General features: G+C 30.6%; 3 protein-coding genes across 5 annotated transcripts; all 3 read left to right on the top strand.

Moving 5' to 3' along the window:
- The first annotated feature begins 4,821 nt into the window (after positions 1 to 4,821).
- On the top strand, positions 4,822 to 12,709 carry LOC143180458 (methyl farnesoate epoxidase). The gene is made up of 8 exons (XM_076380198.1): positions 4,822 to 4,906; positions 5,388 to 5,685; positions 6,755 to 6,943; positions 7,027 to 7,213; positions 8,283 to 8,397; positions 11,307 to 11,487; positions 11,705 to 11,964; positions 12,528 to 12,709. The coding sequence occupies exons 1-8, from the start codon at positions 4,822 to 4,824 to the stop codon at positions 12,707 to 12,709; spliced, it is 1,497 nt and encodes a 498-aa protein (XP_076236313.1).
- Positions 12,710 to 12,992: 283 nt separating this feature from the next.
- LOC143180459 (sentrin-specific protease 8) lies at positions 12,993 to 14,181 on the top strand. 3 transcript variants are annotated; one of them, XM_076380199.1, is made up of 2 exons: positions 12,993 to 13,106; positions 13,338 to 14,181. In XM_076380199.1, exon 2 carries the CDS (start codon positions 13,375 to 13,377, stop codon positions 14,044 to 14,046), a length of 672 nt encoding a protein of 223 aa, XP_076236314.1. In that variant the 5' UTR covers positions 12,993 to 13,106; positions 13,338 to 13,374; the 3' UTR covers positions 14,047 to 14,181. The 3 variants fall into 3 exon arrangements, with proteins under 3 accessions (XP_076236314.1, XP_076236315.1, XP_076236316.1); XM_076380200.1 differs by having other exon boundaries at positions 12,999 to 13,173; XM_076380201.1 differs by having other exon boundaries at positions 12,999 to 13,173; positions 13,261 to 14,181.
- A 3,427-nt stretch (positions 14,182 to 17,608) lies between these two features.
- Positions 17,609 to 27,625, top strand: LOC143180576 (uncharacterized). The gene is made up of 10 exons (XM_076380398.1): positions 17,609 to 17,869; positions 18,258 to 18,384; positions 19,490 to 19,633; positions 19,816 to 19,943; positions 20,092 to 20,280; positions 20,998 to 21,218; positions 21,525 to 21,671; positions 21,769 to 21,946; positions 22,104 to 22,434; positions 26,782 to 27,625. Exons 1-10 carry the CDS (start codon positions 17,720 to 17,722, stop codon positions 27,135 to 27,137), a joined length of 1,971 nt encoding a protein of 656 aa, XP_076236513.1. The 5' UTR covers positions 17,609 to 17,719; the 3' UTR covers positions 27,138 to 27,625.
- The last annotated feature ends 280 nt before the right edge of the window (positions 27,626 to 27,905 follow it).

Raw genomic sequence — 27,905 nt, 5'->3', positions numbered from 1 at the left:
CTCAAGAAGATATACGAGGTCTTTCGTAGGTCTTTCATCTTGTCCGTTAAAGTTAATCCCATAGAATATATGATAAAACTGCGATTCAACGCGAGCTGCGTATTTTTCAAACTTTTCGTATTTCTTTTTCTTAAAAAAATCAAATTTGAATTAAGACAGAAATTAAGTTCGGAAAAAACTGAAACAAACATTTAACTTTAAATAAACAACTCCTTATCTAACGATGAATCTAGCGTCTTAAATCAAAATTGACATATAATTATATACTACTAATTAAATGTAAGATTGGAAGCTAAAAAAGAAATAGTAAAAATATTATAATTATTAAAGTAGAACTAGATGTTCCTCCAAAATAGTTATTTCTATATATTAAATACTTTTTTTGACTCTAAGTCTTTTAATACGATGCTAAATTCTTTGACCCTGTTTTCAAGTCACCCTACAACTGTTGATAACATTCTTTAAGAGACAGACTTGGTGGAATCCCGCAGAGATTAAAGTGGGCAAGGCTTAACAAAAAGTCGAATGGTCCCCTTGCAGGAAATCCATACTAGAATACCTGTAATCGTCCACCTCCACGAAAATGAAACATATGTACATGTGATTTCTTCCTGTTCCTGAATTACCAACCTGGTGACCACGTTTACGTATTCCCTTTGAGCGTTACGACTTTGATGGCATTCAGTGATGTAAGCTTTAAGCGAGTTTTCTTGCGTTTTTTCAAATCCCTCCACATTTAATACTCTAGCTTATTTGAGATCACCCTTCCTGGATTTAAGTTTGCTTTTCTCTTGCAAATTTTAAGCAACATTATCATAGCCCACCCTCTGTTTTCCTTCTGTTACAATTGCACATTTTTGCTTGCACAGTTTCTCATAATTTGTAAGAGCAGTAGTTCAGACTTTCTTCCATGGACACTTAATTCTTCTGAAGGGCCAGTATTACCTTCCCACGAGCAACAGCCACTCGTTTCAAAAGCCTTCACGTCCGCAAATCTTGGATTCGAATTTTCCTATTTTTACCACCGCTCGCGTAGACGTGACCGCGTGCATGGAAGAGGAGTTTCAGCACAAAACGAGGAACCTAGTTTGTAAAATATGAAAAAAGAGCGCGACGCGCACATACATATGCGAAATGCTCGTGCAAGTTTTGCCTTAAATAATGGTGTCGTGCGAATGCGAGGGAAAAAGTAAGTGGAATAAAATAATCGACATGCTGTTCGAAATCGTCCATTCAGCGAAAGCTGTTTCACCATTTCCGTTGTCAACTAAACAATTTTAGTGGAGCCTAATGTGTATTTTGAATGTGTGTTCATAGGCTTGATGTAAATGTTGAAATAAGTGATCACCGACAAAAAGTTGAATGAGACTGACGAGAGGTGAATGAGATTTTGTCCTATTTTTCTGTTCTGGGTCGTTACTGATATATGAAAGTGAATGTAAAATGTTTTAATGTAATGTTACGTACTTTGTTTAGTAGGTATGTTGGAATGTGAGTTGATTGTAAGTTAATGATATTGTCTATTACTTAATATCTATGAGCACTGCATAAATAAGTTAAGTAGTTACATATTGTGTTCTTAACATTGCATAATTGCAATATAAAATTAAGGACGAAAGAAAGGAGGAAGTATGCCACGCAACAGAATTGAGAAAATTAGTATTTATAAAATAAAGTTTAAATTTAATTAAATATCAAATATACTAAGAATAGAGATTACCTACTTTTTAGTTTTTAAATTACATTGCGATATACATATAGAATTTCATTGTGACTATAATTCTTAATCTCTATATTCTTAGAAATCATTATTAATTTACATATATACAACATTAAAAAGATGTTGATCATTTACATTTGTATCTGTTAATGAAAGTAATTACATACATAACTAGACCATTATTACTGACAATAAATAATTTTGTTATAAAAATACACTTTATATCACATTTGGTACATGCTTTCATAGTTAATGAACTTTTGCAAAAGATTTTATCCAACCATTTTATTTTAAGTAAATATGTACATGTGACTTATCATAATAATATGGTATATTACTTTATTCAGTCATACTAAAATATTTCCTATTTAAAAACCCATTAAAACGTACCTATGTAAACTGCAAAAAGATTCAAAATTTTTAAAAGCTTGAACATCTATGCAGAAAAACGTAACTCTAACAGTGCGTATAATTAATTCAAAATAAAAAAGATTCGGCAAAAGTATACTTCAAATTTCAATTGAAATTAAATAATTAACCACAGGATTAAATTTCCTCAAAAATATACTATCATTCTTAAAATACATCAATTTAAAGGCTTAAACCTACTATTACTGCAAAACGACGTGACCGCTAATAACAGAATTAAATAAATAAATATCTATAATTAGAAATTCTCCTTTGGTAGCATTTCCAAAAATATTTTAAATTCGCCTTAATGCTTCAACGTTAACTGGTATGAATTTAAAACCTTAACTGATCAACGTGTGTGCGTGGGCGATAAAGGTTACTGTGCCGTCCTAACGTGTCCCAAAACGGGGGATCTAAAAATCGGTGGGCAAATGCACGAGGCATTACCTTCGGAACAGCCCTTGCACACGTTCCAAGAGCTATCGAGACCAGTGTCCTACAAGCAGTGCTCGCCGTGTAACAGATCATTCTCTTGGATGGATCGTTGAACCTTGTAGTATGGAACGCGTTTGAAAAAAATTTCAGTCAAAAGTGTGTCACAGCGGTGTATGACACTAGGCTGTGTGTGGAGAGTGGAACTGGGGGAAAATGGGGGGGTGATGGCAAAGGGGGAAAGAGTGGGGACACACCGGAGAAGAGAACTTCTCACGGTCGATGATCTACCTTGAGATGACCACGGGACCTCATTCTTAAAGGTCACTGGATATTTTCAGCTTCTAATTTTAACGTACTTAACGCTGCATATTTTACTTTCTCGGCTATGATTTCAGCGAATTACGAGAGATCGGAGCCGAGCGTTGCATTTCAGGCGAAAAATTTCACCGATCGGCTGAATGGGAGCAAACAAGCGGAGCGAGGAACACGTTTCTGAAAGGGGGCAGACATCCTTGCCAGAATTCGGTGTTATTCGAACTGTCTCGAGGAAATATTTATTTAAGATGATTAATCTAATACATTCGTATTTGAATGCCATTTTCTTTGATCCAATAATATTAAAAAATTACTTGATTAAGTAATATTATTGTACCATGACTTTCAGCAATTTTTTATTTAATAAATTTTGTATTTGTTTGATGTGATCTTTGTCATATATCTTCCGATAAAGCTATGCACAAAGAATCTTATTGTAATTTTTAAAAGACCTCCAATTTGCTTTAAACAGAAGACAATTTTCTGATTGTTAAATCAGTACAGAAAATCAATTGTTTTAAGATTACTAATGAAAAAATTGATATCAGTTTCAACGATCTTGTTTCAACTTCTGGATGTTGAAAACTATACTTTATGTGGAAATTATAATTCAGCTATAATAGAACTGAAATATAGTTCTATTTATGCAACGCTTGAATATTCGTGTCTTGTCAGTTATTTAAAAATAAATATAATATGTATTATGAATACATAATAATTTGATCAATCCTTTTAAATCCCTAATTAATACGTTAAACGAGAATAATGATCAAATTTGGCTAGTAAAAACTTGAAGCATGTATGTGACGATTTAATTCATTACAAGGATATTCACAGACATCATAAATTAATATAGAAATTTACTTGTGTATGATGAATTTACTTGTCATAAGGATCTTTATATTAAAAGTAATATTAGCTACATGCAAGGGTGACTCAACGATTTCGCGTTTAGAGAAAGTTAAAATGAATATGACAAATGTATTCAAGTTAAGGAAAATTATATTGAAAAAGAAAAACAATGCCAGTGATTTTTTATTTTGCAATTCCTATACTGACCCACCCTTATATTTTTGCTACTTTACTACTCACTTAATTAGCTAATAAATTATGGTTAATTAGCTATTAAACCATATTTAATTACATTAAATATGTTGCATTTAAATTTGCATGAGATGCTCATGATTCTCCCAAAATGGACATACTCATTTGCTTTCACTTATCCATCCTGAGTGGGCTTTCGAAAAAGAAATCCCTCGTTGAACACGTTCAGTCAATGTTCTTCTTACTTGCAGTGTGCCAAAAGAATTCGTGATCACGTGTAATATTTCTATTAGCTCAACGCACCTTGCACTCTAACAACTGTACGTGCAGGATGATGTTGCAGTAGGTATTTCATAACATTAAGTCCGAGTGCAACCCGAATTCTTCGCCATATTTAATAAGAGGCCTTTGGCTTTGACATCTTTCACCACTACCCCCGGTGAAAGGATTATTTTCGATATATAATGCCGATTCGTATACCGCAACTTTTCATGTCTTTCGGTTTCGACAGAGCCGCAGACTTCAGTGAGAGAATGTGCACGGTGTTATACAGGTTGTCGAATTTCTCCTGCAATTTCCAAGTACACAAGTGGATACTTACACATTTCATTCAATTAATTTAGTTGATTCCGTGTAAACAATTAAAATATACGTTAAATACAAAAATGAAAATATGTATACTTTGAGTTTAAATTGAAGTATAGTATTAAAATTTTATAAAAAATTGTAAGTGCTATTTTTTAATAAAATCTCGACGAAGTCAATTAAAACATCAGCTGATTTAATAATTGACATCCAGTGTTACACTTTTATAGTGCGCAAATTTACATTAAAATATAGTGATATAGTAGTAGTTATTATAGTCAGTAATTTGGTAAATTTCTATTAAGCTGACAATGTGGTGGGGCATTCTGTGTCTTGTGAGTGTGTTAATTTTGAAAATATTATTTGATTACAAACGACCAGCCAAGTTTCCTCCAGGTAACAGTTTTATTCACCCTTAACTACCAACATTAAGTTTGACAAAGTCTGCGTAACACGTTTCATATTGTTGCTGTTTGTGACAAAATTTCTCTTTCTATCCAGCTGTAAAATATTTTTTAATCCAGATTCATACCTACATGTTATGCTTTACTTTTAGAACAATTAATTTTAGATTACCATATTTACAGTTCTATGATGCACATGTGGATCAAGACACTGATTCCTCACGATGCAATATTTTCATTAGATTGTTATTAAATTTCTGATTAAAAAATAAGTAAATCTTATTGATAATAGTATATTTTCTTCATTTTCTTTTTCTTTTTGATAATTTTTTGAAATTTGTATAGTCTTTGTGGATGTAGGGTAGTACCTTTTTAGTAATCCGTCTCTAAAATGGTTATTGGTAGTTAAGGATTAACTATTTTCGAAAAGACCATTTACACTTTAACGATTACTGGTTACGTCGACATTTAAGGTCCACGAGGTTTGCCTATCATTGGAAATATACTTGACCTGTCGAAATTAATGAAAGAGACGAAATATTATAACGATGCACTGTGCCGGCTAGCTGACAAGTACGGACCAATTGTTGGTATGAGATTAGGGTTTGATAAACCAGTGATTATAGTTTCTGGAAAAGCCGCTGTTACTGAAATGTTGAGTCGACCAGAGTTTGATGGCAGATCGAATGGATTTGTGTTTAAATTTCGTTGCGGTGGCTCGCAACAAGGCCTGCTGTTTACTGATGGCGATGTCTGGCACAATCAGAAGAGGTACAGATTACGCTGTTAGACTTAGGAATAGGGTAGGACGCAACCCTTCACTTCTCATACGCATGGAAGGTAAATGTTTCAGTACTCGAACGATTAAGATGTCAAATGTTCCAGTAAGTCGACAATCTAAAAATGTATTTCACGATACTTGAATTGTGTCCCTCTAACTGCATACACTATTTTATGATACTAAGATAAATGACCACAATTTCGTCAACACAGAAAAAATGATCATACAGATCCCGCAAAAGTCTCTTAAGTAGATTTAAGTAGAGTACATTTTTGTAGGGTCTGTTATAGACTTTGTAAAACTAATAAAAGTAGCTTGACTACAGTAAGAGTAGCTTTGTTAAATCTACAAAGTCAACTCTTATTGATTCTATTAAAATTAGACAAGCCTGTTACAGATTGCGAGAGATTTCAATAACTTTAACATTTTTTTCTCGTGAATGCTTTTTAATTCGTAACTCATAAAAAATTCATGAACTAGTAATTAAAATCACAAAACAACATTAGTGTTTCAGGCGTTAGATAAGACCCTAAACTTTATGACCCTGAAATATTTTAAACGGCAGCATGAGGAAGTTATGGTCACCTATCTCATCTTTTGTTATTTTTTTGTTATTAGTGTTCAGGTACTGGTACGTGGAAAGCTACTGGGACATTTACTTTACAGGTGCCACTTTCTATCTGTGATGTAAAGAAATTAGTACTTGTATCTGTTCTTCTTTTATTTTCGCCTGGAAATTGAAGAGTGAAGGGATTGCAATAGAGCACACTTAGATTTCAATAGAATCGGGGGTTCGCATACTACCTAATTCTCACATAACAGGTCGAGATCTTGTTCCAGGAAAAAACTCGAGTTCGAATAGGTTTCAATAGGTTTGGATTACACTGACCCTCGAGGTGATGAGTAGTAGTGGGGCTGGGTCATTGGAATGTAAATGTGTTTTATTGTGTTCCTACTTCCTACTTGGAAGTTAATTTATAAAGAAATTGTTTGCTTTTCTTGCTACTTCAGATATGGATAGACACACACACGTTTACATATATGTATGTATTTGTACAGGTTTTCTTTAAAAATTTTGAAACAACTTGGCTTTGGAAAGTACACGATGGAGCAAATCATTCAACAAGATGCAATCTCATTCACCAATATGATAATTGAACTAACAAAGGATGGGGCTCCTGCAGATATCTCTTCTATCATCGGTACAGCCATCGTTAACAACTTGTGGTTCATACTAGAAGGAACAAAGTACGCAAATAGACTCGCAATCAATTCAATCATACGTGTTATTTCGAATTGAGTATTATTAGACAAAGCTTTTTAATATTCAGATTCGACGTCGGAATGACGGATACTCATGTGAAAGAAGTAATAAATACGTTAAAAACGATGCTTCAGGAGTCAAATGTTTCCGGTGGGATTCTGAATCAGTTCCCTTTTTTAAGACATTTATTCCCAGGATTAACAGGATTTTCGAGATTCAAAGAACTGCAAGATCGTATGAACAAATTTTTTACGGTGAGACATTTCATTAATAGAAATTCCAAAAACCTTTCCTTCATAATTACTCACACGAAGTAAGTGCTAATAATTCTTCACTCAGTTCCTCAAAACTTTCAGATTATTGTAATAAGGATTTTTTAATTCGTATAAGGTTATTTTATGCATGATTTCTTTAAAAATTTCAAAACCAAGGTTAATTATTATCTACGACTAAAGATATACAAAAGAAAGTAAAAGAAAGTAAAAGAAAGTACGTGAATAATTTACACGTTCGCGATGACTCTGGATTTAACACTTTTAACACTTCGTCGTGAACGTGTTAAAAGCTAATCAAATCTTGAAACTAATCTAAAACGAAAAATTATATTATGTATAGATTATACAGTATGTAGGTATGTTTCATAGTGATACCAGTGACAAAATAATAGTTTTACATAAAAAAAATAAATCGAGAATATAGAATAGAAGTTGTTTGTAACATGTTTCATTTTTGAGAAAATTGAGTTTGAATTTCGATCGAGTACAGGTGCACCGAAGTATAGTTTTAACCGCGTGAGGGATATCAAGAGAGAGAGGAACGCTTTTCATTTACCGCAGGTCGAGTCGTGATTCAACACGAGCGTTCTGACCCTTGTGAAGTCATTAAATAGCTAAAATTGCATGCACATATACTTCGGTGCGCTTGTACCGAGTTAAGATTGAACCTCAATTTTCGAAACAACTTTATTTGACTTTTCTAACTAATTTTTTGTTAAAGTCACCACTGATTATGACACACCTTGTATATCTGTACAATAATTTCAAAATTTTCGTTTATGAGTCAAAATGAACTCAATCAAGAAATATGAAACTATATCAGCATTGAATTTTTTTCTATTGCCAGTTTTTACGGTTTATAAAATAAAAAATTATGTAAATGCGAGTTATTTTTAAGTAAGCCTTTACAATAATCTGAGTAAACTAGTGAGTACTATCTACTAAGTGTAAGATAGTTAAAGAAACACTAAAAAATTCAAGACAGATTTATTTTATATATGTACAATCTGTTATAGAAAAACTTTATTATTATGTTTCTTTTTTGCAGGAAATAATAACAAAGCATAAAGAAACTAAGAAAGTAGGAGTATGTACAAATTTTATAGATGCTTATTTAGAAGAAATACAGGTACAAAAGTACAAATCACCTTCTTATTTCACTGGTAACTAATATTTTATTCGTATTTATTTTCATAAACGTATAATTTTGTAAATAATCTAATCAATATTTATTATTGAAAATAACTGTGGATTAAACCATAGCAAGTATCAAACTATAAAATACGTAAAAATACCTAAGCATAGAAAAAAATAAGTTCTCTTTAAATGATCATTGAATCAATACTCTCTTGATCAATTAACGAGGGAAGTTAGCAGAATGTCTAGGATTTTGGGCGTTTCTTTACATTTTTATGAGACTTACTATCTATAAATTTTTAAGTTTTTCTAAATGAAAATGGAATTGAATTTCTCAAACTTTTTAACATATTTGCAATTAAAATGCATTTGCAACTTTGCAAGAATAAAATTCCAAGAAGAATATGAATATTGAAATTCTCAATAATATTGATTTTTCCTCACAATTTCATTTTCAAACAATTCATTTATTAGAATTCAGAGCTCTTTTACTACCTATATAACATTTTTTTTACTATTTTAAATAGAACTCTATTTCTTTACCAACATCTAAACTAATTGTAAAATGAATTCTATTCTTTGAAACTTTAATTATCTATAACTATTTAATCACAAGAATATTTCAAATATTTCAAACAGAAAATATTAATCTATTGTCTCCGTTTCCATTAAGCTACTTTGATTGGGCAATCATAGGCTCGTTGCATAGTACATACATTACCGTGCATAAGTATTTAGACACTTTGAAATTATTGGAAACGCACGAAATACCTACAGAGATGTTACTCTCATCGACATTTGTAAGCCTTATATTATACAGGGTGATCCGCTAAATAAAGCCAACTATATATCTATTCCAATTGTGGTGATATAAAAAATATTTTATTTGAGACTTTAAAAAAACATTTCTTGCAGTATATTGGTCTCTCAATACCATTCACATTGCATATAAAATACTTGTTATATCACTACAATTAGAAAAAGATATTCAGGTGGCCTTACTTAAGAGGACCATCTTGTATAATCGTCTGGGATGAGGTCTGTAACCAAAACTACGTTACAGAATTTTACTTGGGCGTATTTTACATAATGCAATATGTAAGTGTATTTACCAAAGTAGTGTGTTCACCAAAGATAAATGTTTTACGACATCAGTTTGGAGAACTGTCCACGGAACTGCCTAAGACCAACAGTGATTAGGTCATGATCCATAACAGGAAGACTGGTTCAGCGCCCAATTTAAAATGCTCAGAAAACGTTTCAAAGTTTGAGCGCCTGGTCTCGCTCAACCGGTTATCCGTCTCTGCGTCGTTGATTTAGGTCGCTTTAACGTGGCGAACATGCACGCTACGAGCCTCGGCAACGGTTTCGTTGCCAATTTCCTATCGAAGTAATTTCAGTTTATCTTACAAAGTCGCGCCACACGTTCCCAACGCTTATGAACATGCCGAAATTTTAAATCGATCCTACGTATGTACAATTTCTTCCGGAGCCAATAGATTTACCGCTACCTGTAACGGGCTCTCACAATTGATACTGCTTAAAGTTTCCGGTTGGGAGCCATTTGGAAATGTGTTCCAAGGTTCCGCCCGCATCGCAACTAGTTTCAGTAAGAGTTTGATAACACGTCGATGTGCTGAAATTCGGTGCACGTTTCTATGAAGACGCGGCTCACATTTGTATGTGAAATTAATTTTCAGGCACATTAAATTCGCATTTTAAGAAAAAAGAAAAATTATGCGATACAGAGTGTCTGGAGCTTATTTAAAGTTATCGGTGACCTTGGAGACTTAAAAGTTATAATTTTACATAATAATGTAGATATACAAGTTATGAAAATTATTTATCAGTGACTTGTAAGATTAAACCTGAAAATCATATCAATACCTTCATTCCAATACCACGTATTACCATCTTTAATGAAATTTAGGTTTTGAGTATTTCTACATCTACTTGTGATTCTACGTTGAATCGTAAAAAAAAGAATAAAAATTATTTATTGATTTAATTTAAGATTATCTGAAATCACATATCAAACTTAGCTATTTTTAATTAATAATAGTTAACAGGTTGCTGTTAATAATTAATTGTACTAACTGTATTATTAGTAATTCTAGATAATGCTACAGAAGCTTTTTATGTAAAAAGAAAACTGTATAAAATATGAAGCAATACTAAAATCAGCGGCGTGCTAGACCCAAAAATATAATAGGAGACAAAGGGGGCCCACCCACAACTATAAGACTATCGTCTACTTCTTATAAGAAACAAATCAAATTTTCAAAAAAGGCACAATTAAAATGTTTACAAAATAAATGTATGTTTTGTAGTAATTACAGTGTATGTACATATACTACACATGTTAGTTACTGGCAGTGTACAGTACATACTAAACATAAATATGTTTACTAAACGTAAACGCAAGTTAACGCCTTGGTCAATCCGCCACTGGCTGAAATAATCATTTTTTTGCTGTCTTGTAAAATTTAATTTTTGTCAGATAAATGATACTAAGATGAAGGTATCGATGTTAATTTTACTGAAACATAGACTTGTGCACATATGAATACGCTACTTTCTTAACAATTTTCATGTATACCTGCTAGCCACTTGTTAAACGATCTTAAAAGTACAAACACATCAATATCATGTCACCTGAAATTACAAGTTATCCCGTTGCATATGATAGCGTTTCCAATAGATTTAAAATAAGGGTAACACGTCGACTAACATCCTATGAATGTTACGTGAAATCATGTGCTAACAAATGATTTCACAGGACGTGATATCAGTGTGTTGAGGGAGGATGCTCCACTCAATTATGAAACGAGCCTTACCCTCGTTAATTAATCGAGCGCAAACGTAACTACATAATAGTTAATTAAACGAGGGCGCAGTATAATGTAGTGTCTATTATCCACATATTTTGTTACAGAAAGTCAGCTAATATACGTAGTAAAGGATTTATTTAACGCTGGTGTAGAGACAACAGATAACACAATTGGTTTTGTATTGGCATACCTCGTAGTCCACCAACATGTACAAACGAAAGTACACGACGAAATTGACAAAGTTATAGGCAAAGATGTTAGGCCGTCCCTTAGCGATAGAATTCGGTAAGATGTGTTTCCGAAAAATAATTGTATTTATCTATTAATATCAAATATTTTTTTAATGAAAACTAACGTTCACATTCAAATGAAATATAAAGTACTGTAGTAGTCTGAATACTTCTGTTTTTATTTTCTTGATTTCTTAACTGTACACCTGCTCAAAATGTAGGATGCACCGGTGTCAATAAACTCTTTGTTTTAATTATTTTCTAATTTACAGATTACCATATTTAAATGCCGTTCTAGCGGAAGTATGGCGAATGGCGAACATCACTGGAACCACTCTGCCGCATCGAGCAATGGCGACTACTAACTTATTAGGTTTCGAGATAAAAAAAGATTACACGTTGATTGCTAATCTTCAAAGTGTTCACATGGACAAAGAGCACTGGGGCGATCCGGAAGTATTTCGTCCAGAAAGGTTTATCAATCAAAAGGGAGAATTTGTTGATGATCCATGGCTTATGCCCTTTGGATTTGGTAATTCTTTTCGTCTTTTGTATTTAATAATAATTAATTAACTAATTTAATGTCCAATATAGTAATTAAACGAGAGAAGAGACAGATACTTAAACGTAATATGTTTAAACTTTTCTTACAATAGTTGAATAAGTAATACCGTAAAATGGAGTAAATAGAAACATAATTCTAAGTGACAGTAAATATTATTTTAATAATAATTATTAATAGTAATTGTTATAAGTAGTAGTAAGTATTATCAATACTAATTATTATTAGTAGTAGTAAGTATTATTAATAGTAATTGTTTAAATACTATTTAAATAGTATTTACTGTTATCTAGAATTATGCTACCCCTAGCAGAAAGTTTTCGATCAAATGCAACAATACCATTTTACATTTCACAAATTACATTATTTTTAAATAACTTCATATTGTTGGGTTTGATCAAAAACTTTTTGCCAAGGGTAAGATTTCTATTCACCGCATTTTACGGTAATTAATATTATAATTGATAATCTTGCAGATGAACTTTATGTAGGTGTATTTTATTAAAAACTCTTTGTTATTTACTTTTTTACAGGTCGCAGAAAATGTTTAGGTGAAAGTGTCGCGAAGAATACATCTTTCTTATTTTTGGCGTGCTTGTTCCAAAAGCTTCATTTCATGTTGCCTGAAAATCATCCCACGCCTTGCCTTCGAGGACGTCAAAGTTTTGCTGTTAAAGCACCTCAGATGGATGTGGTCGTTGTTCAAAGATATTGATCTCAACGAAAGAAAACAAAATTGAACTATATTCAAACAACTCAAACTAACGTTTTTAGATGTTTCGTTTATTTTTTAACACTTTTATTGCATTCTAATGTGTATTAGACGATAATAGAATCGTATTAGACATTTTTAAATTAAGCGCTAATGAGACCTAGATGATTTTGGTTTCTTATTCATATGGAAGAGGGCACCAGAAAGCAGAAAATTACAACAGCTACATCTGACATTTCTCTTCTGTGTGCACTCTAAATTTATACAAGATACTAGTGGTAACAAATTCGAATTGGCAATTGGTATGAAATAGAAAGGTCAGAAGCAAATGTTTTAATCTTTATTTAACAAAAACGATCTTCCATGAAAGGATTGATTGATGAGTTACTGAATCTCGATGGTAATTATTAAAGAGTTATAAAATGTTTATTATAAAATAGTAACTTGAGGCAGGAATATTTGTACAGGTACTGTAAACAAACATTTGTTTAAGTACAGAATGTAATTATTAAGCTGTTAGCGTTTCGCTAACTTTGAAAATATTATATACTTAGGAAACGTTAACAGGCAGTGTACTTACGGTTCTAGACAATTTTAAATAGTTTATAAATCCACTTCAATTACCATCTAGATTTCAAGAAATTCGTCTGCTTTAACTTCTGGGCAACATGGCAAAAAGTCAATCGGAAGAGATTATTTTAAGTTACTACGACTGCCTCCTTAGAGCAAAAGATGTAGCATTACTTAAAGGTCCGCACTGGTTAAATGATGTCATAATAGGATTCTATTTTGAATATTTGGATGAAACGTTCAACAAGGAAAAGAAACAACTATATTTTATCAGCCCCGAACTAACTCAACTATTGAAAATGACTGAGCCATCTCAATATGGTATATTTCTTGATGCTGACACTATAGCAGAATGCAAGTGTATATTTTTTCCTTTAAATAACTGTGACAGCAGAGATGCAGCTGGAGGAACGCATTGGAGTTTACTTGTGTATTGTAAAGAGGAAAAGACTTGTTACCATTTAGATTCATCTAAAGGCTGCAATTATAATATTGCTTCTGAATTTGCAAAAAATATTATAAATTATGTACTTAATAAAGATGAATGTGGTAGGAAACTCGTTGAGCCAAATTGTCCACAACAAGATAATGGATATGATTGTGGAATTTATGTTTTATGTTTAGCAGATGTAATTATAGAACATATTATGAAAACTGGCAAAGTAAAAGGGTGTAACTATAATCAAGCTAAAGATTTAGTGCCAATAAAACGTACACAATTATTAAAATTGATAAATGATCTAAAATCTAAATTGAGTACTGATAAATGAATTACATAGTTACATATAAGTTAAATTTATAAATCTTATATTTTTCTACAAATCTGGTTGAAATTATCTACATTGTAAAAATATTTTGTATCATGTAATCATGGTTCATTCATAACATTATTACATTTCTGTAGAAAGTAAATAAATGTATGAAATTTTATCATCTTTCTTTTTCTAGTAATATCCATTTTTATGGTAAAAAAACAAAGCTGTTTCATATCTCTAGTTATCTCATAATAAAATTACATTAAAAATTCATTTTTCAAACTTATAAAGAAATAAGATGTGTTATTTTCATGTTTTATCAGTTTTCTAAAATTTGAAATTACAAATGAGAATTTTCAAGTGTCTTGTGTAACTTATTAAAATGATTACATAAGCGAATTCATACGCATCAGATTTAACTCACGCGATAAAATGTTTCTTGATTCAAACTGTCGGCACATTTTTTTTTTTATCTCAAGATTATTATGCATGCACAAAATTAAGCTAAATAAATGCTTAATACAGGTTGATACAATCACATTATCCGACATAAAAATGTAATTAAAATTATTAATAATTGTAAGATCGATAAAATCAAATCAAGATGTTCTCTTTACTATTGATTGATATTTTAGCATCCAGTTTTGTATTTGCCTTGCTTTAAGAAAACACTATACATTTTATCTGCATTTTGCGTCTATCATTTTGCATTTAAAAAAAATAATGATGTTTTATATTTTATTCTTATTTGTTAATCATCATATTCAGAACATCTTTTTGAAAAATTAACCGTGCACATAACAAATGTTTTACACTGTATTGTAATATATCTTTAGACTCATTAAGTTAATAGTATCATTAATACGTATTTAAAATTTTTTTCATTATTTCATTATATTATACTACTTTCATTATCTCGTTAATTTAAAAACTCGTATGTTTCGTTAGTACACGAATATTTTTACGGCATAAAAAATATACATTTGGTGTTAATACGTATTGTATACATATAAAGTTATAATAGAACCATTAATGGAACTATGTATTAAGTTTATACAAGCGTTATTAAAATATCGGAAATTTCTAATCTATTGTAGTTTTACATTTGCAAGTATCTATAAAATTTTAAACATTCGAATTACGTAATTATTACTTAAATCTAGGATTTGGATTTATTTTCTAAAATATCAAACGATTGGATCGATATTCACATAATCGTGAAGTGACCTATCCTAATCAGTACTTAAAAGCTGATAAGACGTAGACACGCGAGTACGATAACATTAATATTACTCTGACTCCTTTTCCATTTAAACACTGTTTAATACAAAGTTTATTTAGGTACTATCAGTATTTACTTCGCGTAATATAGGCACGTAAGTACGTGTTTAGAGATCATTAATGTGATACGAAACGATAATGTCTTTCAAAAAAAATTACCAATTGCGCAATTGTTAGTAATCATTATAAGCTTCGAGGTTGCAGCTAATTTTAAATCTTTCGTTTGAACTTCATTTCTTGAAAATGGATTGAAAACTTTATGAACAGATAATTTAGAAAAGTCGACAAAAAGTGTTGAATTTTAGTTAAATTAATCTGTAAGCCAATTTGTAATTTTTAAATTTATTCTTTTCTTTGCAAATCTCAATTCGATATTTTTGTTTTATGTAACATACATATTTTGTACAATATATACGTACAAAAAAATTGTGCGACTGATTCACACTTTTGAAGATATAAGTTTGAAAAATCCGAATGATTTTAATAATTTTTTTAACATAGAAACGGCCGTATACGAGAAAGATTAAAAGTCCTTCAAAATTTCTCGTTAAAAACTTTAAAAGTTCAGTCAAAAGTCTCACAATAAACATTTAACTTAATCTCATCTTATCTTATTTGAGAGTCATTTAGAAATTAGCCTATATTGACTAAACACTTTTTGTCCACTTTTATCAGTATGTTCAAAATATTTTAATACATTTTTTTGCATCATCTTGTACAGAAAAAAGTAAAAAGGGTAAATTCAAACTTGACTGACGATTTCCGCTAATTTAGTTTCCCTGTCATGTGCATGAAAAATAGAAATGAAATAAGACGCGTACAGAGGGACAAGGGGTCATAAAGGGTTCTAGTAAATAGCATTGCAGGTGATCATGAGTATCTGCTTCAATCCTTGAGTAAATAGTAGGTGTGATTACTTATCAATGAGAATAAAAAAAGAAATGATAGACGCAAAAAATGTTTAATACACATATACCACAAACATAGGCCTCAATTGAGTTACTATTAAATTCTATTATACCGAACACTTTTTTTCTTAAATACTTTGCATGGTTCCATGAAAAAATTTGCTAGTAAAAATAAATAATTTTTTTGCATATTTAAATTATAATATAAGTATCACTTTTCTTTATATTTGAGCCGTCCATAGGCCAAAGTTTATTAAAGAGAGCCAAAGATTAGCACCACTTTCTTTTTCTTAATTTTAGTGCTAAAGCACTTGATTGATGCTTCACTTTTTAAATGTCAAATAAATATCAATATCGTTGTTTTGTGGAGTTTATCAATTTGACAAATGAATGGTTCACTTAGCTATGGATGCTTGTACATTTATGCAAAACTAAAATATATCTTCTTAGCAAAAACTGCATTATCGTATTTAAAAGGTCAAACATATCTTGATCTAAACACCGTTTCTTGAAGGTATTCATAAAATCTAAATTTGTAAAAACACTTGGCGTTTAGATACCTATATAATTTCGTCAACGAAGTACTTCACACCTGTTGAGATAAATAAGTTCGAACTGATTAAGCTGACAATGAAATGACAATCAATTGATAAGTATCACTAAGTCTGAGAATTTCATTATTAATAAAAAGTACGAGAAAAGTTTTGTACAAATTCCAAAATTTGTGAACAAATCTTTGAATTATAGACCACATGTAGCATAAGGAAAACTAGGCACTGGCAGAAACATTGGTTAATGTTACACCCGCGACTCATGAGGAAGCTACGAAATATTGCCAATCGTTAATCTCAGTCGCCATGAGTCAACGTATTCCCGAGGTGTGATACACGACACACGTCTTGATTCCTAACAGTAGACACGCCGCCAGTTTATCACTTCACGTGGTGGCCGTTAACACCGCTCGGCCAGGTCTGCTCTGTCAAAGCCAACAAGCTAATATTTTACGATACTCCTGCATTCGCGATTTTTTTTTCCTTTTCTTTTCATTCGAAACGTGTTACTTGTGCAATATAACATTACAATCAGTTGTCCCGCCTTATGCAAGTGCTCATACATTTAAACATTCTTTGAGTCATAAGCGGTGCATTTTCTTACTTCTGAATTTGAAAAAGCGATTATTCTTCTGTTACGTAACAAAGGTAGTGTGATAAACAAACCGAACGTGGAATATACAGGAGTAAAGTAAGGAATAAACTAATTTTATTTTGTGTTTTCGTTCAGTGTTTGTTAAACGTATTTCAATGTTGAATTAAAAGTAAATTTTTATGCATTCTAAGTTCGAAAGTTGAGTGATGGTGATAGAGGAAATAACTGTGCTGTGAGTTTACTGAGACAGTTTAAATAAGAGATTTGTCAACTAATGTGAAAGGTTAAATTTGAAGTTGAGTTTTTGAACTACTGTGCAAAGTTTCCTGAAAATCGGTTAATGAAAGTTGATCATGTCTGTCAAGCAAAATGGCATAAAAAATGAAGAAAAGGAGAAACAAATAACGAAGAAAGTAGGAAATGCCCAAAATTCGAGTGATAATTTTGATCCCCCTGATGGGGGATGGGGTTGGATTATCGTGATAGCTGCTGGACTGTCTAATGTGAGTTTAAACTAATTTTAAATGTTGAAACGAAATTATTCAAGTTAATTAAAAACAATTTTTTGAATTTTATTTTCTTGTGTATTTCACAAGCAAAACAAATACATGCGTATGTATTTATACAAGGAAATCTTGTGAGAAGTAACTCGATAACTAATCATCTTGCTCAATATACGTGTAATCATAATTACTCATAATTTCACGATTTAAAATGGATCTTGTATTTTAATGCAAGTAGAAAATTTGAAAAAAATTGTTTTAAAAAGAAATTATAGATCTAGAATTGAAATTAAAGAAAACTATTCTAAAAATACTTTTATAAATTGTATTTACTTTCATGTTTTTGGAAGTATTAAAAATGAATTTAAATATTCCTAAATATTTTCAGTTTTGTATATTCCCGATATTGCAATCCTTTGGTCTGATATTTAAAGACAGATTTGCGGAATTGGGAATTAATTCATCGCAAACGACAACTGTAATAAATATAAATTCTGCAGTCACTTCTTGCATTGGTAAGTAATTTCTTTGTCATTCATACGCGAAATCATACTCGACATTATACTTGAAATCATACTCGAAATTATTTTAATGTACGTAACTACATTTTTTATTAAGTCATGCTCAATTACGGATAACACATGAAACCGATAACGAAACTGTTACTAATGAAAGTAACAGATAACACATGATAATAAAATAAATCCCAAGTTTATCTCAACAAATTAATTATCGCACTATTCAATAATATTATGATATAAACTAACGCATGTGGCTACTATTTTGATTTGAATACAACGATTCCTGTGATGCATCAAAATGATATAAGAGTGAATCATGTGAAACATAAAATACTTTCCATTGAAATATAAAATAGTAGCATCGATGAGATTTCGTCGATGGTAATAGCCCAAGTAGATTATCTTATCTATATAATCCTAAATAATTTTACGCAATTCTATAATGAATTTTATATATGCTTATTATTTATCTGTTTTATAATCTTTAAATACTACTTTATCACGTAGCGTCACATAGTATAATGTATATCATTGAAAATTACAATCCAAACGATTATTGTAAAGTATAAACAAAAATTAAAAACTAAACATTATGTTGAAAAATTTATTTACGTATGTATATTGGATAAATCCTGAGGATACTCTCGAACACTGCTTTACTATGCAACAGTGAGTGACATGTTGTCTATCACCAGGTGCTTTAAGAGGTATACACATATTTACATATGGAAGTATGTTATACATAATACTTGAAGGGTCTGTACATTCCACTATATATGAATTACGAAATGGAAAAAGAATAACAAGAAAAAGTGTTCCATTTATCTGCAGAAGTATTTTATCAATATCTTTTATGGACAGTTATAGGTAAAAACTAATTTACCTTATATTAAACAAGTTTATCACTGGACATAATATGTAGTAAAAGTAATACATGTTACTGCACAAAAACTCAATTTTTCACAGATACATCGATCATCACTTGCAAACTGTTAATGGGCATTATTTTTTTCAGTTTACTATATAATAATAAATAATGTATCTAATATCAATTTTTAAAATATTTCTAACATTATTAATAATTTTTTGTATTTCATAGGATTAGCCAATGGTCCACTGTTTAAGAAATTCAGTTTTAGACAGATAGCCTTCGTAGGCGCTCTTATTTGCGCTATATCGATCACGATGTCATCAACAACAAAGACTTTGACCACTACCATAATTTTCTTCTCGATTCTATACGGTGAGTCACAAATAAAATTAATATCGCGTAATCATAGAACGTTTGTGAACATTTTCAAGAACCGCTAATCTCAAACTAATAAGAAACATAAACACCAAGACACGATACAAATTATCTTAAGATATCGATACTTAAAAGGTAGATGCTAACGATGGATTTAATATTTAAGTTTTCAATTTTAGGCATTGGAATCGGTATCACGATGTCTTCAAATTCTTTAGCGTTAAACACTTATTTCAAGAAGAACAGAAGAAGGGCAACAGCATTCAGTTGGACTTGCACGGGCATGGGTCCTATCATACTGCCACATGTAATGTTAAATCAAATGAAGCTAATTAATATCTTTTGTGCAAATAATTAATAGCGATGTATATGTACATCTAAAGATTGTAATAAATTCGAAGTAATTTCTTTTCGTTTGAATGATTGAAACGTTTAACAGCTGCATTAATTTTTAGGTAATCACCTTTTTGATGCCAATATATGGCGTGGAAGGTACAGTTCTCATTTTTGGTGCATTTGCTTTCAATGCTGTAGCATGTGCTCTTCTTTTGCAACCTGTTTCTCAACATTTGAAAAAGAAAGAGGATACAATCGTAGTAAATGGCGCACCAGATGCAGGATTTGAAAAGTTATCAACACAGAAGGTATAGTCTGAATTACAATATAAATAGTAGCATATTTTGAACATTAGCGAAATAAAACTACATTAATTCTTTAACGTGATTGTACTATACGTACAAGGTGTTCGACAGCAAGTGTCAGAAATTTTAAGGGATTATTCTACACGCTAAAACAAGATAAAAATAAAGACAGACGAAACTGCGTTTTAAACTTCATTTCTGAGGTCTTAATTGCTTTAAAAACCTTTAAAAACCCTGAAAACCTTTAAAATATGCGGGAAGTGTCTTTGACTTAAGATTTATTCTACTGACTTCGCTATTTTTGACCTAACCATGGTAGATTTAATTTCAACAGGCGGCTCAGGGTCACTCAGCCCCTCACGCGCCTTTCTGGTGGGAGTAAGCTCACTCCTCTGTTCCACCAGAAAAGCGCGTGAGGGGCTGAGTGACCCTGAGCCACCTGTTGAAATTAATTCTACCATACTGTACGCAGGCAGTAGAATGATTCCTAAATCAGACACATCCCATTCGCAGAGTTAATAACTCTAAAATGGAAATCCAAATGCAATTTAGTTATTCTTGATTTACGTGCTAGTTTATCATGTAGACTTAAGTATGTAAAATTTTTGAAACCTGCTATCGAACACATTCGTTCTACGTTAAGAAATTCAATTGTATTTAAATGATAAATACACCCTCGTGTATAGACAGCAATATTATAAATAAATAAATTATTTCTAGATGTTAACAGAGAAATCTGATAAAATTCAGAAAAGTACTTTTCAAAGTAAATCATTGGAAAATATCGATGAGAATATCCAAAACAGTAACACTACTTTAAATCTTATGAGAGAAAAATTTGGAAGCCAGTATCTGTACTATGATGATGAAGAAGATGGTGCTTCCGGTATAGACGTTTTGGGACCGACTTCCCTTATGATGTCAAGAGCCAATGATGGCTGGTAAGTGTGAGAAGCACTGGTTTACAGTAACATATGATAGAATAATATATTAGATACATAAATTAGTTCATTGGCTTTATAAACAGAACCCAAATGTTTTAAATTGTTTTGTTTAAAATTGGTATTTGAATGAGAAAATATTTGACTCGTATTTAAATATAAAACAGTTAAATTAATAACGGGTAAATCTGAAAGCGCTAAAATAATTTGTATGCTTGTTGATTGAAAAAGAACAATTAAAGAATAATTAATATTTAGGAAGTAAAGTTCATGCTTTTGGAAGATTCAAAAAGAAATGTAACACAGGTTTTCTAGAAAAGATACTTCGAGCCTATCTTTGGCGTCCAAGACATCAAGAAGAGAAAGTTTGCCAAAAGTCTCGAACAGAACGCCATCGCTAAGCAGACAATCGAGTCTCACTAGTAGAGGTCCGTCGATAAGAAATCTTTCAAGGTAAATATTCACTATTCATCGTCAAACGATTTCTATTTATAATTATACGTTTTATACTACAGGAATTAATATAAAAACTATTAATAATTATTTGTAGACAATACAGCGAAACAGAAAGTATTCGAAGAAAAATTTCGAGTTATCAGACGCCTAATTTTCCTCTGATTATTGTTAATGAGTCTTGCGAACATAATGAAGATTGCGAACAGTGCACAGAACCTGATTGCAATAAAAAATCACGTGACGAAGTTGAGACTGATCAACTGATGAAACAAGTAAGCAAGAAGACAAAATTATATTGTGGAATAGAAAATAGAAAATTTTGTTAAATGAAGAATAGAGACAAATTGTTTGTTTTTTACTAACGCTATAAAATGTAGCCATTAGTAAGTAATACAAAAAGAGTCACTAAAAAAAATATAATTTTTTCAGGAAGATACCACTGGAGAAACCACAAAGAAATCTATCTTTGAAGCTGTGGTTATTTTTTTCGATTTAGACCTTCTCCGAGATGCAGTTTATGTGAATTTGATGCTAGGCATTACGTTTGCCCAATTCGCAGAATTGAATTTTTCCCTCATGACACCGTTCATTTTGAGCGAATATGGATTCTCTAAATTTCAAGTCGCAACTGTAATGTCAATTCTCGCAGGCGTGGACGTGGCTACCAGATTGTTAATTCCTTTCATAGCCGACTTTATCGGTTGGGATAACAGGACTTTCTTCCTTGTTGGCATTGGTGGATTAGCATGTGGTCGTGTTGGTAAGTTAATAAATTTTATATCTTGTAATACCTTATAGTACTACGCATGGTAAAAAGTTTTCGATCAAACGCAACAATACGAAGTTAGTTAAAAATATAGTTTTTGATAATGTAAAATACTACCATACCTAGCTCACATGTATAATATTTCTTTATGTTTCATATTCATACGTATTTTACATTTCAGAAATTAGAACATTTTTAAATAATTTCAAATTATTATGTTTGATCGAAAACTTTTTGTCAGAGGTAGTAGATACGAACATATTAGCTAGTATATCACCGATATAATAAGCTTATTTAATTTATTATGATAAACATTGGAAGTATTAAAACGGAGGAAACACTAACTTGAGTCTAAACAATTAATTATATATGCTCACAAGTCAATTAAATGAAATACAACCAGTACTCAACTCATGTCGCTTCGGACATTTGAGTCCTACAACATGATTGCGTGACCAGAGAAACTATAAATACAATGCGTTACCTTAACACCCACGGAATGATGGCAGCTCGACGAATTATCCAGGGGGTGTCTGCTGGTCTGAAATGAACGAAATAGTACCCAAATATTAAAAAGTCAGCTCAAATTATCCAGTGTTCGAACACTGAAATGTTCAAACATTCAAATAAACATTCGAACATTCGAACATTCAAACATTCAAACATTCAAACATTCAAACATTCAAACATTCAAATATTCAAACATTCGAACATTTAAACGTTCGAACATCCAAGTGTTCAAATGTTCAAGTATTCAAACGTCCAAGTATACAAATGCTCAAATATTCAAATTAAGCAATGTTTGAGTAGTCAAATTTTCAAAATTCGAAATTGTAATCTCTAAAATACATATTTCAATTTCCAAATTTTGTTTAAAATTCTGATATAATAGAATAATACTTACATTATTCTTCACGTTCCGGCGCCCGAAATCGCTAACACTGGAACTCAGCTTCATTGACTCTAACATACCGACACACAATTTCGTTGCCAATAAAAGAAGTAAAAAGAAAAAAATTACACATATGACCGAAAATTATTAGGTGTCGAACAACACTGACTCTACTTTGGCATCAAAGTTTCGCGGAACTCTAAAATTTTTCATAACATACTCGGAACACTGTTTTAAATTTCGCGTGATTGTGACAACTGAACGAACACTAAATAATGAGCCGACTTGCTCTTCAAATTCAAAACAAATGTTTCTACGCACTAACTCACTGACTCTATGACTACATTGCGCGTAGTCGACAAATTTGCTGGAAAAATATTTTATTAATTAAAAAAGCAGTAACGATAAATTCAAGAACTTTAATTTTTCAATATTTCTGTTTTGTATTAAATTGTTTTTCTTTGAAAAACTAGACTTCATTTCTCAGTTTGTTATTGCAAAGACTATGATTATAAATATATAAATAATATATTATTAGACTGTAAATGTCAATGACGAAATACTCATGAATAATTATTTGCATTCTGAAATGTTATATTCAATGCTTTCGTTATTAAAAATATAAGCAAATAAAAAAACTTTTTAAATTATATAATGTGAAATATTTGTCCGTTATTTCATAAATTTGAAAAACTCATTACAAAAACTAAAGTTTGTTTGCTATTGGTGCTTATAAAGCACATTTAACTACGTAATTTTTCTATTTCGTTCAAATTTACATTGCAAACCGTTCGTAAATGCACATTCAATAGTTTCAAAAATATAAATTGATAAAAATATTTAAAGTATGAACAAATTTTACATCTTTTTCTAAAAGATTGCAAAAAATACGTTGTCATGACCAAACACACAATAAAATGTAAGTAATCTCAATCATTTGTTGAAGCCTAATAATCGCCATTTTGGTTAAAATTGTAAAATCGAAATCAAAAAGACGAAAAAGTTTTGCGTTGACCTTTTCTTTCATCTTAATACTGAACGATTATAAAAATCCATATGATCGAGGTCAATTCAATAAAAGTACAATAAAAAACAATAATAATAGATATACGTAAATGTTACCATTTCTTGTGTTCCTCAAATCCAAGTTTAACCTTTTCATCGCGAACATTCGTTTAAATTGATCGTAAAGTGTCATGGCGTCGTTTTACTTTGGCGCCAATTCTTTTGGATTTCAGTTAACAATCTGTAACAGAAAAGAAAACCTAATATAAAACAAATATATTTAAATGAACATACAGATTTATCGTAATTAAATTACAGTTGAACTCAAAATATATTGCAAAAAATCATAATTCGATCTAAAAACTGTTAGTTGATAGGAGATGTACAATAGAGAAGGGGCCAAAAGGCCAGTTACATGGTTTTAAAGATATCAAATAAACTTCTAATAAAAAGTCTATTAACGTTAGATATAAGTAATACTAGAAAACAAATGAGAGTATAACGATGTCACGTTGATAGATAAATGACACATACCTTAATATTTATGAGGTGTCTTAAGCATCCGACCTCCTCGACTGCCACCAAACGAATGGCATTTTTTTGTCTCTATTCGGAATTCTACCGAAGGACTGCTAGGTGGCGGCAGAGGACAAGCAAGGTCTCATAAGAATTTGTACATTACAAAAATGCGAAGCAAATATAAACATTACAGATAGGAACGAAGAACATAAAAACATACAACATTTTAAGACTACGCGACTTGTTTATCTATGAATCTTGGATGTAATTTCCTTTTAACATTACCTATATTTTACGTGCCTAGATTTTTCTTATGAAATTAACAATAACGCGTTTGAATAAATAGTTTATGTAAAATTTACTTTTTATTTAATCTATTTTTGCTTCGAATATCGTGGAAATCTATTAATTGAAGATGCTTATTCTGCCATTGTCATATATGTTCTATGACTATACTTCTTTAAAGCTGCTCATGAAAATTAATTTTGATTATATATGAAATAGTATCTTAAACACCTGAACATTTATCAGTTGTTAAAAACGAATAAAAGAACATTGATTAATTAAAAGCAATTGCACTCAATACAATTCAATTACGATTATTTAATTATTCAATTAATTAGCAATTAGATAAGAGTACTTGAATACTATCATATTTTAATCTTATCATCCTCCTTTATATATTCTTTTTTTTTCGAAATTTATAGGTTAATGTTGAAATGATCATAACATACGAGATATGAAATAGGGATTCCATAATATTTTGTAAAACGAATTGAACAAATGTGATTATAAGAATGTAAAATATAAGTGATCGCAAAATGATAATTGTATAATCGAATCGAATATAAAACTTCAAATATAACGTGACTTTTTTCAACGTGGTCGGATTGACACACATTTCTATTGAAATCATAGAACTGCAAGAACCTTTAATAAAGAGAAAACATACTCTTGTGTAACTTACCAAATATTTTTGTCGTACAAAAGATTGAACAAACAATTGAATTCTAAGTCAAAGTAAACAATATTAGCTCCATCCAGAAGTAAAGCACACACAGAAACTCGGCACTCAAACAATTGTTTCAAAATTCAAAATTATTTTAAAAAACAGACAAAAGAATCTCACAATTAATATATTCATTGGTGTTACTTGAGAATTGAGAACTTCAATGTTTCGCTAAATCACTCATGTATAATAAATACATTTTAATTTTTAAATGATATAGTGACAATATTACAAATATAATACGATAGAATCGAAACTATGACTAAAAGTTATTATCAAATTGTTTTATGAACAATCACACGCGCACGTCGATAGTAAATAAATACTTGTTGCAAGTTGCGGTTAACTAAGCACAACAATAACTACCCATCCTAAAAATTACTCATAACTTCACTGTAGTTCTCAACGAATCAGAATAGGTTTTATTATGGCGCGCTAATTAAATAATTAAATTAATAAATCTTAGGAAGTAAATAAATGCTGTTTTCATTTTATGAGTCAAACTTAACATACTGTTTGAAATAATGGTAATTTCCTGCATTGTCGAATATATAAGATTAAATTTCTTCGTTGACGTAACTATAGCATTTACTTAACAGAAGTTCGTAATTGTCTATTATTTCCTAAATTTATTGTCGTATTTTCCTCCAATTTTATGTTTAATAATATGTTTAAATGCCAGCTGTGGATACATTAATTGACTTAATAAAATTTGTATTTTACTCACTACAATTAGATTATATAAAAAATTATATAGAATATTATGTGCATAAGCTTGTTACTCGTAAGATTATAATAAATAATGACTGAAGAAAAAGGAAATTGAAAATATAAATTCGTTTATTATTTAATGTCTTTGTTTACTAATAGATTATTCCTTTTGTTAGTAATATCTATATTAATTTACTGGTTTCAGTACTTGCTCATGTAGGAGACTTCGAAATTGCTTTGGCAATTGCAGTTTTGCTGGGTCTGGGAAAAGGCTTACGAACAATTTTCATGGCTCTCGTGATTCCTAGCCATGTCCCCTTATCAAGGCTTCCTGCTGCAACTGGATTACAATTATTAACATCTGGGTTAGTTTCCTTGATATTAGGCCCTATCGTCGGGTGGATTAGAGATTTTACATCAAATTACATGTTGATGCTTCATTTTTTGAACATCTTCACACTTTTGATTATAATTTCATGGTCACTCGAGGTTTATTTTACGAAACGAAAAGCTCGAAAAGTAGCAAAAAAGGAGACGACGAGCAAACAAATAAATGTCTAGATTTATATAATTATCATATTTGTATTTAATATGTAAATTGTGAAAGACATGCAAGCTAAATTTTACCCAACATGTAAATATTTCACATTTGCTTGTGATAAAACATTTGCGAGTGTGTACACATAGTATTATATATTTTAATTATTTTGTGAATGAATGTTGATTGTACATTGTGAATTGAATTTTGATTTATTTCATGCACGTACTTAATGTATAATACATTAAATCTTTTGTATTATTTGTGTGTTCGATACTATATACGTTAATTGTATCCTACATGTTACATTACAAATACGTAGAACATCATTTCCATTTTAATTTTAATCTTAGTTGCTAATATTAATTTTAATTTAATATTAATCATTGTATCATTTTCGCGATTATTGCAAAGTAAATTTGATCAAAAGCATAAATCAATTTTTTAAAATATTCTATTGTAAATATTTGATCGATAATTTAATTCTTTTTAAACTTTGGACGTCTCTTTTCTATGAGAAACCTGATGTTCTCGATCGATCTATACGTATAATAGGAAGAATTTACCATTTTATTGGAATACATGTGTATCCTTATCCTGAAGATAATAGAATGTTTTTTTTATTTATTAAGGAATCTATGAATAAATAATGCTTGTCCAAGAATTTAATAGAATTTCTTATTTCGTTTTCAATAACGAATAATTTCTTTAAATTATAAAAAATATATAAGGAATACCCTATTTATACTTAAACCATATTTATCCTACATTTAAATAAAACGACACATTTA

The sequence above is a fragment of the Calliopsis andreniformis genome, chromosome 6 (assembly GCF_051401765.1).
Source record: "Calliopsis andreniformis isolate RMS-2024a chromosome 6, iyCalAndr_principal, whole genome shotgun sequence".
Classification (NCBI taxonomy): Eukaryota; Metazoa; Arthropoda; class Insecta; order Hymenoptera; family Andrenidae; genus Calliopsis; species Calliopsis andreniformis.
This window is presented reverse-complemented; position numbering and strand designations above follow the sequence as displayed.

What these genes read in the sequence shown, in the direction of transcription:
- LOC143180458 (XM_076380198.1), top strand. Translation starts at nt 4,822, where the DNA reads ATGTGGTGGGGCATTCTGTGTCTTGTGAGTGTGTTAATTTTGAAAATA. An exon ending in ACCAGCCAAGTTTCCTCCAG is followed by an intron (nt 4,907 to 5,387) that starts GTAACAGTTTTA and finishes TCGACATTTAAG; the next exon opens with GTCCACGAGGTTTGCCTATC. An exon ending in ATCACCTTCTTATTTCACTG is followed by an intron (nt 8,398 to 11,306) that starts GTAACTAATATT and finishes ATTTTGTTACAG; the next exon opens with AAAGTCAGCTAATATACGTA.
- LOC143180459 (XM_076380199.1), top strand. Translation starts at nt 13,375, where the DNA reads ATGGCAAAAAGTCAATCGGAAGAGATTATTTTAAGTTACTACGACTGC.
- LOC143180576 (XM_076380398.1), top strand. Translation starts at nt 17,720, where the DNA reads ATGTCTGTCAAGCAAAATGGCATAAAAAATGAAGAAAAGGAGAAACAA. An exon ending in TGCAGTCACTTCTTGCATTG is followed by an intron (nt 18,385 to 19,489) that starts GTAAGTAATTTC and finishes TGTATTTCATAG; the next exon opens with GATTAGCCAATGGTCCACTG. An exon ending in GTCCTATCATACTGCCACAT is followed by an intron (nt 19,944 to 20,091) that starts GTAATGTTAAAT and finishes ATTAATTTTTAG; the next exon opens with GTAATCACCTTTTTGATGCC.